Source organism: Crocodylus porosus, unplaced genomic scaffold (genome assembly GCF_001723895.1).
Source record: "Crocodylus porosus isolate Cpor-Errol unplaced genomic scaffold, CroPor_comp1, whole genome shotgun sequence".
Lineage (NCBI taxonomy): Eukaryota > Metazoa > Chordata > Crocodylia > Crocodylidae > Crocodylus > Crocodylus porosus.
Window position 1 is genome coordinate 189138927 of NW_017728886.1, and position 11537 is coordinate 189150463.

General features: G+C 39.1%; 1 protein-coding gene across 1 annotated transcript; it reads left to right on the forward strand.

Annotated features, from left to right (window-relative positions):
* Nucleotides 1-263: 263 nt before the first annotated feature.
* HRH4 (histamine receptor H4) lies at nt 264-10513 on the forward strand. The gene is made up of 3 exons (XM_019547146.1): nt 264-1907; nt 3492-3658; nt 8279-10513. Exons 1-3 carry the CDS (start codon nt 1688-1690, stop codon nt 9068-9070), a joined length of 1179 nt encoding a protein of 392 aa, XP_019402691.1. The 5' UTR covers nt 264-1687; the 3' UTR covers nt 9071-10513.
* Nucleotides 10514-11537: the final 1024 nt, after the last annotated feature.

The window sequence follows — 11537 nt, forward strand, 5'->3', positions numbered from 1 at the left end:
AATCACATCTCTGGTAGTTATGCCCAGCCCCAGTTTTTTCTCTAGCAATATTGGAGTTACTCAAATTCCATATTCCCCTTTGGTGAAACTGATTAACATGGAATTCCATTGATCCCATTGCAAGACTTGAACTTCTGACAAAAACATAGCCTAAATAATTCCCTTTCAGCTTCTCACAGGCTGTTGTGTCTGTGTGTTTTGGTGATAAAGCAGTTAGCTCTCAAATTGTTTTTGAGCTTTACCAACTGGAAAAATCATTGGGTAGTCCACTGTATGACTTGTCGTTTCTCATACTGCAGGTGGAAAAGTATGCCTTACGTGGAAAATCCTTCATTGAAGTTGGTGCTAATTTTGTTTAGATTAGTTTCGGTATTGATGGCAGAAAGCAGTTTGCAGAATTGCTTGGTAGTTGTTGCCTACAACTGTGGTTACTACAACACTTGCAAATATCTGTAAGTAGATAACAAAACTTAAGGCAGAAGTGAATTTTTAAAAACATATTTTAAAATTTGATGTATGCAGATAGTTGGAAAAATCATGCTGTTGCATTTTTACAGTGCCCTAAATCAAAGTACTCTCAAACCATTTTGCAAACATTAAGGAATTATTCCTCACAACAGGGTACAGAAATTGAGGCCAGCATTTTACAAACATGTTTAAAATTGGACACCCAAATCCATTCAGGTCCTGGGATAAAGGTGACTGGATTGTCAGAGGTGTTAATGTCTTCTACCTCTAATAAATGGATAAATTACAAGTACGAATCTAACATATCCATGCAAATGTCATTCTATTTCTGTCACCAATGCTGAGACGAGATCCTAATCCCACAGAAGTCAATAGTCAACATCCACTTATTTTAATGGGGCAAGATATGGCCCCTTTCTAGGAAATTATCTTTTTATTCATTGGATGATTGAGGTCAGTGACAGGTTTGCAACTATTTCATTGATTTATTGATTAGTATCAGTCTTGGTATCATTGTAGCCTACAAGCTTTGAATTCCAGATACTGTGTAAACAGGATCATCTAAAAATATTGATCTTGGAGTTATGGATTATGTTGTATTGTATGATTTTTACAGAACCAAGCACAGTGGACTTCAACCCAACTGTAATAGAAAAAAAACATTATTAATTGCAGTCAGATGAATATTGAGAATATTGGAAATAAAACCTATTTGTTTCTTCAGCAGAAGTATCTGTACAAAACATGAAAACAAGAAACAAATTCTAAAGAAAATATGACACGCACCTAATGTGAACACGTACAATGTTTTGAAAGAGAAAGCAGGAATTTGTTTTTTTTTAACTTGACTTCCTGATCTCAATTGATAAAGAGTAGCCTGTAGGAGAAACACTGTACTTGCATTTAAATTTTGTACTTAAAACCTGCTTGTACTGTAAAGAGTGGCTTTCCTTTAGTTTCAGTTTTTGGAACATTTCAGCTATATAACTCTTGGTTTTTATAACCAGGAAGTCTTACAAAATTCGGGCTTAGTAAGGAACAGAATCTCACAGTTGGTGTTTTAAATTTTTTAAATATATTTCAATATCTTCTTGCCAACCTATTTTACTAACTTTATTTATTTACGTCAGCTTAACTGGATACATTCACTGGATTTGATTTTCTTCATGAAGTGAACTGAACAGGATCCAGAATATAACAGTGCTATAAAGCTGTAGATATGTCTGCAACATGTAACAGAAGTCTGTCTTCAGCCACAAATTCAGAACCAACTTTTTCAGTGGGGACTTTGGCATTACTAGGTATTCTTATGGTGATAGTAATCCTTATTACAGCCCTTGGAAATGCCTTGGTCATCCTGGCTTTTGTTGTGGACAAAAATCTGAGACATCGGAGTAATTATTTCTTTCTTAATCTTGCAATTTCTGACTTTATAGTAGGTAAGTTGTTACCATGAAGGAATGTAATCTTTCTTTTAACAGTATTTTTGAGACAAGGTAAGATTTATATTGCTGACTTTTTTTTCTTTTTACATGAATATTGAAGATCTGGCTTGTTACATGTCGTGATTGAGTTTTATTTACCTTTAAAATTCTTCCCCTTATATTGTCAGACTGAACAGAGTATGCATTTGCTAGTAGATCATGTATATGTTGCAAATGTCTTTTATCTATTTATTGAACTATAGGCTGACAGTTAAACTAGTAAGCCAACTAGCTGTAACCAGTCAGTGTTTTCAAGCATTCTGTGTGCCAATGTGTCTTCTCATATGGGCTTCTGTGAAGAATAGAAAATTAATTACTTGTGTGGTCTAATCATTTGGTGTGAGTATGTAATGCTTTTAAATAAGCATTAACATAAGATCAGCAGTGAATTTCTGGATGATTAAACCATAACCTCAGCTACTATTTCCGAGGCATTTATGGCTGATGATCTTGAGTCTAAGTATAACAACCCCTAAGATGGCATGGGGTAATGCGGTTATCATAGAACAGAACTGATACAAGAGTGGTAATGAGCTAGTAGTAGTAAACAAGTGAACTAGTCTTTCCTTCTCTGAGCAAAGGATTTTTTTAAGGCCTCACAGTGGTCATGAGCAACCTTCTGGCCACAGATGCTTTATTTCTGATGGACTCCAGGGAATGATGGCAAATGTAAGAGATTTCAAAGATAAGGAAAAGAGCATACTAAGCATTCCAACAGCAGTATGTTGCTCCTAAATATTTCACAGTGGGTACATCTACATAGGCATGTACTGCACAGTTGACTAATTAACTGCACAGTAAACATCTTGGCATCTATATGTGCATCTCTGTTAGGGCACACAAAGCTGATAAACTCCATAGTAGCAAAGTACTTGTAAATACAAATGCTACCTTGTGTGGAGTTTTTTTTGTGTGAAGTAGCACACGTGTAGATGCTGCCCTAGCTGGCTGGGGCACGATGGTGCTTCAGTGCATTTAACCAATGTATTCTATCTTTTTACCAAGTTAGGATTAAGATCAGTGGGAAAAGTGGCCTGAATATGCTTAATACACTATATGATCTCTTAATCTGTTACTGGTATGGTTAAGAAAATTGTTGAAAAATGTTTACATGGATATTGAAGTTGCAATATGCTTCTACAATTAGTACTTCTGGAGTTGTAGTAGATGCTGTTGTCACACGCATTTAAAGGGTGATGACTCCAGTCATTTAGCACAGATTGAGGATTTTAAAAATGTGGCTAAAGATATCTCAGCTACTCCTTTAAGTTGTGATACAAGTCTGGACTATTGTACTAAAAGTCAGCACTATGGTGTGTTGGCAAGAAAATGAACCGTGCATAAAAACCCATGCTAAAACCTAGTGCCCAGGAATCCCTTTGGATTTCATGAGAATACAAGAACTTCAGCCTCTACAGTTCTATTGGTTTCTATTAACATTGTTTTAATTTCTTACCATGTTGTCTTGTGCTCACATTTGCACCAGATGCAATCCTGATGATAATCTCTGGATTAAGTTCTTGTTATTTCCTCCCACAGGTGCGTTCTGCATCCCTCTATATATCCCGTATATCCTGACAAGCAAGTGGCCATTTGGAAGAGGCCTCTGCAAACTCTGGCTTGTTGTTGATTATCTAATGTGCACAGCTTCGGTATTTAACATTGTCCTGATAAGCTATGATCGGTTTCTGTCAGTTACTAAAGCTGTAAGTATAAGATTCCTAGTTAGCCTTGTGTGACTACTGAGGTTTATATATAGCTTTGTGTAGCCGTAATGGTCAACAGCTAAGTATTAACCATTTCATCCATAGATTTGAAAGCACTTTACTAAGAAGGATAAGAAAATATAAAAGATTTGCTTTAGGTTGGTGAAACGTAACCTTCCAGTCCTGCAGGCTGGGTAAGTAGTGCAGGGCCAGTTGGGCTGTGCTTGGAACAGGGCTTTTTGAGCAGTTTTCTGGCTGCTGTGGCACAGGACTGAGGAGCAGGGAGAATATTTTTCCAAAGTTCCCAAGTAGTGAAAAGGAGTGCAGAGTGGTGTTGGGATGAAGGGCTGAGGAAGCACAGGAATAATGTGGTAGAGTTGAATAGGACGAATTGGAAGTGGGATGTGGGGTGGATACTGGGCCTGTGAAGGGTTGCTGAGGTGTGGTAGAGGAGACCAAGACAAGGAGCTGAATGGAGAGAAGGGAGGAAATTGGGACTCAGAGATGACTACAAGGTGGGGGTTGCAAGGGACAACTGAGTCTGGGACAGGGAACTGAAGGACAGCAAGTAGCATGCTGGGATGATCCTGTTTTGAGCAGGAGATTGGACTAGATGACCTCCTGAGGTCCCTTCCAACCCTAATTTTCTATGATTCTATGATCCACTCCATAAAAAAACAGACTGGTGGACAATGGATATGAGAGTCTATAACCAGCAGCATTTACTTTTCTCTGAACCTGGAAGAGAATCTAAGATCCCAGACTCTCGCTCTTCCTTTGTTTTTGGTATATATCTAGGGATCTACCTAAATTGTTCTGAGATGAAAGCAAAATCATGGACCACAAACAGCCCATGGCACCATTTTCATGGGTTTTTCATGGTGGCTTCCCCTGCCACTCATTAGCTGACAGCCCTGCCCCTCACCACTGATTGGCCAAGAGGTGGTCCATCATATGCCCCATACTTTTGCTGCTGATTGGGGGCGGGTGGGGAGTAGGGCCATGTGATGGGCAGTCCTCTTGGTCAAACAGTAGTGGGAGGTAGCCTGCATCTTTGCTGCTTGCTTTCATGCTGGCAGTTCCCCGCCCCACACCCTCAGCTGACTGTGAGCCTGGGCCACAGCAACCCTGAGGACCACTGGAGAGTGAGCCAGCATTTCATTTTTAATAAGTGTTTGGTTTTGTTTTTTTCCCCCCCCCGCCGGAGATTCCTTGCCAAAATTGTCAAGATCACCTTGTTTGATTATTTTTGCAGGGTTCACAGAAACTTGTTTGATTATTTTTGCAGGGTTCACAGAAACTCTTTCTTTTCACAGTTTTTGTGAAAAGCACGAAATTACAAATAGGGTAGATCCCTATTTATATTTGTGAAGATTAGCGGCAAAATATGTGTTACCTTCTGTTAGTGGTTGGCATACTGGATTAGAGGCAACCCACTAAAATGCCCAGTTTATATCTCTGTTAGCTCCTACCCTATATGTCTGTGCGGTAGACTTCAGTAGGGCTGACCCTGTTGATACCCTTATGGCTGTCAATATGATATTGTGATGAGTTTCTGGGGTTTTATAAGCTTTCTTTTTCAAAAGACCTAGGGAATTGAATACAACATTGCTAGATATAAGAAACAAGATTTCTAAGTTAAACACTCCAAATTTAGGAAAAGCCAAATTAAAGACTGCCTGTGTAACTTCACTTAAGCACCTTGGAAATAGGCATAATGATAGAGTCTGTAATTACATAATCACATGCTATTTTTCCACAGGGCCTCTGCCTTGTGCAGCACCGACAGCGGATGGTATTTAGGGTACTATGGCAAAGGAGATTTGTTATCTTTAGAATGCCTGCCTTTAAGTCAGAAGTTGGAAAGAACATAGGTGGTGAGGTGGGAGCTGTAGGAAGAGGAGGTCTGATCTCATGATTAAGGCAGTTGAAGTGCCCTGTACAATTCAGTTGTAGACTTACATCTGCTGGATAACTCTTATGTGTTTCTGGGCAAGTTGTTTTGTATGAAACTTTTCACAGATGGCCTTAACTGTTTTTCTCATTGTATGTGTCCAGACCGTGACAGCTAAGGTTTCAAATGATGTGCTGAATGATCCTAACTGCAGCTAAGACCAAGAGTTCTGTTCTGAATGCATGCAGTTTTATAACATGCTAAATACATGGAAAAATCAGGGATCCAAAATTCCTGTACACCTCTGACACTGCTTCTGTGTCTCAGTTCTCCATCTGTAAAATGGGGATGATAAAACTTCCTCACTTCATAGGATGCTGTGGAGATGAATTTATTACTGCTTGTGAAGTACTTGCATGTCACAATGCTGAATGCTATAGAAGAGGTAAACAAGGTTCTTTGGGTAAATCTGATATCTATTAGACCAACTAAATAGGTGGAAACATTTTTCATAGTAAGCTTTCGGGTTTAAAAACCCTATGTCAGGTTGAGGAAGCATCTGCAGTTGTGTGCTCTTCCTGGATGCTTCTTCAGCCTAACGTAGGGTTTTTAAACCTGAAAGCTTGTTAAGAAAAAAAATTCCAGCTATTTAGTTGGTCTAATAAAATGTATCAGATTTACCCAAAGAACCTTGTCTGCCTATGTCCTTGGAGTAAGATGGCTACAACCCACACCCCTATAGAAAAGGCAGGGAGGTTTGAAGAGTGCACACTACTAAGGCAGGGGACACACATTGAACAATGACAAGAACACAAACTATTGAATAGTTACTTATTCAGTGAGTGCTGTTCATCCTTTACATCAACAGAGCAGGGGGCCCAGTTTTTTAAAAAAAAAAAGATAATCTAATTATGCAACTATGTATACAGTGGCTCAACTAAAGAAGCCTGGGCTGCATTATTGCTAAAGACTTGACTGCCACTTTGATGGCCTTACAAGGTACTTGTTTGATTATGCTGCAGGATACTGAAAATATGAATAAAGTTAGGAAGACATTAAATTCCATATCAGATATTAGCTGAGTGGACACTTGAAGAGAATATTTAAATTATATTTTTACAAGATTGAACTGTATTATTTTTGCATAGGAGAGATGATGGTGATGCATATCCACCTGGATTACATTTTCTAGTGGCAGCAGCAACTGTATTTAAATTTAGACACTACCTAGAGATTGAAAGATATCATGGTACTCTAAGATACAGTATTTTTACTGTTGTGTCTACCATAGCATAAGACAACCCCCCCATACCCACCCATCCACACATCCCCACAGCCTCCCCCACACCCCACATACACACACATCCACATATGCACACACCCACAGCCCCCGCAAGCCCCATAAACAACCCTTCATACCCTGCTCCCCTACAATATACAAGAGTAAGACCTTATTTTGAGCTATTATGCAGTCACCTCTATATACACCACATAAACTCACACAAATCAGGACAAAAATATTTTTAGAAATAAAATTAAAATATGCTATTGTCAGTGTTTGATTTTTAGTATATTTGTTTTTTTTTCCAGTTCTAAAATGGCTACTGCTGTCCCTAAAGGAGTACTTTGGGGGGCGAGGGGAGGGACTTCCATTGGCAAAGGTCAGGTGTTAGGAGGTGGGATTTCTGGTCCCAAGATGGTAACCAGAGGGGCGGGGCACCTGTCAAGGAGTGGGCTACCCTTGTGGCCCTTGACAGCTTGCAAAAACTCATTAAGCAGCCCTTCACCTGAAATAATTGCCCACCCCTGCCCTAGCCAAAAGGCCAAAGGAACAAGCTAGAAGGAAAGCCCAAGAGCAGTCCCCCATCACTCTAAATTGCGCAGTCATGATCCTTGTATTTGGAGGCATTTGTGGATTGTCTCAGTGGTCAACCTGCCCACAGTGCAAGCAACTTCACTTTTTAACTACACCAGGCTATTCAAGGCCAGGAAGAAGGGTATCTCCATTATGTCTGATAGTTGTCCAAAGTCAAAAAGGCTCATGATGTACCATATAGTTTTTTGGGCTTTGTCCCAGAAGAGTCAACAGCATTTCAAGCCATGGTGACCCCACAGCTCAACACTGCTCAGTATGCATGTGTGCTCCACAAAAGATCCATGTGCTAGTTTTCCCTCCACCCCCTGCCTGACTGGAACCATGTGTTTTTTGTCATGAGTCTTGGGACCCTTCAAAAATTTATATATAGATGAGGCATAGGGCAAGCTGGTCTGGCTTCACCTCATGGAGGATAAGGCCACACTAATGATATGTGACAGACTGAGAGATGGGGCAACAGAGAGAGTCTGGGGAAAACTGCTTGGGGTCCAATTTGGTGATGTTTGCCAGGCATTTAAGGCTGGTGGGGAAACAGGAATTCTTGAAATTTGGATAGAAAGGTACAGCTCAGCTATGGAAGTGAAGAGGAAGTAAAAATGTGAGGTTTCCTTGTATATGAATGTAAAATGAAAGGCTTTTTCCTCCATGCTGACTGGGGGGAAAACCCTCATCTCATATTGGAGTAAATACATTAATAAAAATTTCCCTGGCTTTATAGAAGCATGAGTGTTCTGGACAACAAGAGACTTAAAGTACACATTTTGTCTTAGGGTTCCAGAAGTTGCTTTACAAAATACTTACACTAGTTTCTAAAAGATCTCTCAAGGTGGACTTTTCATTCTGCTTTTAGGTGTCTTACAGAACTAACCCAGGAATGACGTCAAAAGCTAGTGCAATGATGGTGGCAATCTGGGTGTTTGCATTCTTACTCTATGGCCCAGCAATTATCATTTGGGAATATGTGGTTGGCTGCAGCATTGTACCTGATGACGAATGTTATGCTGAATTCATTTACAACTGGCATCTTCTTTTGGGCACTTCAACCTTTGAGTTCTTCATACCTTTAATTTTAGTGGCCTACTTCAATATACAAATCTTCCACAGCATTCAAAATCGCCTGAGAAAAATTCCCCAAGAGCTTTCTGAGTCTCCAAAGAGCAAGAGCCAAGTATGGTGGCTTTGTTGCTTGTTGAAGGAAGACGCATCTTCTTCTGATTCTGAAACAGAGAAGAGTTGTTCTACTTCAGGGTCACAGAGGCACTTGCCAACGTCTGACAGACCAAAACCATCACACTTACTTTCCCGTCCCTCTGAAACTGATTCTATGGGAACTTTCAAAGTGAAGACTGGCTCCAAACTGCAAAGAGACAAAAAAATTGCAAAGTCACTTGCCATAATTGTTTGCATCTTTGTCCTTTGCTGGGCACCATATTCATTGCTCATGATTATTTTTGCAACCTGCAATGGAAATTGCATCAGCAAATACTTGTATGAAATTTCATTTTGGTTTTTGTGGCTCAATTCTTCTGTGAATCCTTTTCTCTATCCTCTCTGTCATATTAAGTTTCGGAATGCTTTCAGAAAAATATTGTGCCCCTACAAGAGTGCAGTATCATCGCCACGGCAATCAGTTTCTTTTTAAGAAGCAAAACTAAAAGATTCATAGAAGCTCCCCTGTTTGATGTTAGTTAAACTTGCATTATCTCCGGTAATACTGTAGATCCATATTTTTATTGAGGGCATTAGTTAATACAATAAATGTGTGAATTTGCCACAAGTTCAGTAATTTTCAGGACACCAATTACAATGTACTTCCTACACAATGAAAATTACTTGTATTTGTAGTAGGTCAGAATGATCATAAATTTCTTGGACTCATGCAGTTTCCAAAATGTTAGTGGTTTCAGTTATGAATTTCAGAGATCTGGTACTAAATTTATCAGTGATCAGACATAACTCCTTTTAATTCAATGTAGGTTCTTCCTTTTATACTGACAATCAAATAGAGGTTGGTAAATCAGTATGAAAGCAAGAAGCAAACATCAGATGTGGAATACAGTGTATTTCCATGTTATTTTGTACATTTTTATGTAGTGCAAAGTTATGCCATGTATTATTATAACATTATTACATAATCTTTTTAAAAGGCTCTTCAAGCTTCTAGGCTTTTCCACAAAGAAACTTCAGGACTGGTTTGATCAGAGTAATAAGGAAATTTAAGCTCTCATTAACAGAAAAAGCCTCTTTTTTCTGCTTTCCACTTGCACAGTTTGGCAGAATAACATCAGCTCCAAACAGAAGCAAGACACCTGCTGTCACATTAAAGCTGATACCCAGAGTAAAATCTGAGAGCAAATGAATAAATGGTGGGAGGACAAAGCAAAAGAGCTACAAAAGTTTGCAGACAGCTACAGTATGTGTAGTTTCCTCAGTGCAACCAAAGCTGTCTATGGGCCAAGCACACAAAGGGACTTTCCTGTGAGTTCTGAGGATGGAACAACACTATATAAAAAGAGCTCCACCATCCATGCACAGTGGAAAGAACATGTTCAAGAGGTTCTGAACTGATCTTCTAATGTCAAAGATAAGACCACCAAAGCCATTCCACAGCACCCAATTAAGGACAACCTTGCAGATTCACCAGGCTATCAAGAGGCCTTGGACGCCATTGAGCAGGCTGTCATTCTTGAATGAAAGGATTGCTGCTGCCTAGCAGCTGCTGCTGCTGCTGCCGCTCCTGCTGTCAACTTAGAGTTTGCATTTAGTAATGCATGTTGATTGTCCGTTGGGATATCCCTATTAAGAGCATTATGATATGAAGCCTTGTACCTATCCAATATTATATAGATATTTACTAGAGTTGCTGGAAATATTTAAAGCAGACCACCAGACTGGTGGACCAGAAGGTCCTGCTAAGTGGTGTGCAGATTTCTCCGGACTTTCCCTTTTCTATTAAAATTTGAAGATGAGAATGCATAGTGGCCTATACCTAATTTTAAGAGTTGACAGTAGTCTTCTGGTCCAAAATGGCTGGAAACCACTGATCTAAAGCATAGTAAAGAATAAAACATATGCATGTATTATATCCAGCTGTCTTCTTTAACTGACACATTTATCAGTTTTTCACGAAGATTAGCTCTGATTCATTTCAAGATTTTTTTTAAATTGAAAAAAGTTACTTCCCTGCACAAAGAAATATTTTTGCTTTGGCATTAGGGGCAAACAAATGTTGGTAAGCAATGCTTTTGAAAATGCGAAGAGCTCAACATGTTTAGTTTATCAAAAAGAAGAATGAGTGACTTGATTGTGGTGTAAAATTACTTTTCTGTGGTGCAGGTACAGGGCACTAAAGAGTTAATCTCCCTTTGAGGCCTTCACATTGAGAATGGAAGGTATGTTTTAGTCCAATGATTCTTAACCAGGGTGGCAAGATCTTCTCAAGGGTGATTCTGGTTGCCAGCATCACACAATGGTAGCACTGGTATGTTGCTAGCATGATTCCCAAGAAAAACACAGATTTCAAATAGAAATCCATAGTTAAAGTATTCCTGAGTTCTCTGCAACAGAAAAACTGTTCTATTATTTTTATGCAGTGAAAAAGTATGAAAACGAAGAGCTGGTATTTTCGGAGGGTGCTGCAAATCTATCCAAGAGTGCCTGGACTCTAAAAAGATTGAGAACTACTGCTTTAGTTGATTTCAAGCTCTCAGGCTGAATACAGGAAGAAGTGGGTGATATTCTGTAGCTTTTATTGTACAAGAGTTCTGATAATCAATTCTGGCATTTCATGATTTATGAAGCAGGATTCTTGCATGTTAAGACTGAGAAATTGTGTGATCATATTGTAACCCTCATTTTTTCTCATCTTCCTTTCTGCTTTTTTTTTTTTTTTTATCTCCACTTGTCATGTTTATGTCTAATATTAGTCTGTTATCCCTCCCAGGCAGAGACTATAATGGGTTAAATCCATGAATGGATTTAGGGATGTATTTGGTAGCCATGTTGATCTGAGGCAAAAAGAAATGCAAAACACTATAATTTTTTCGCAAATTTTTGTTGTTGTTGTTGCAATTTCTTAGTTGGTCTAGTAAAAGGTATCATCTCTGAAC

Coding starts and splice junctions, on each gene's coding strand:
- HRH4 (XM_019547146.1), top strand. CDS start 1,688: ATGTCTGCAACATGTAACAGAAGTCTGTCTTCAGCCACAAATTCAGAA. Junction 1,908..3,491: donor AATTTCTGACTTTATAGTAG/GTAAGTTGTTAC, acceptor TTCCTCCCACAG/GTGCGTTCTGCATCCCTCTA. Junction 3,659..8,278: donor TTCTGTCAGTTACTAAAGCT/GTAAGTATAAGA, acceptor TTCTGCTTTTAG/GTGTCTTACAGAACTAACCC.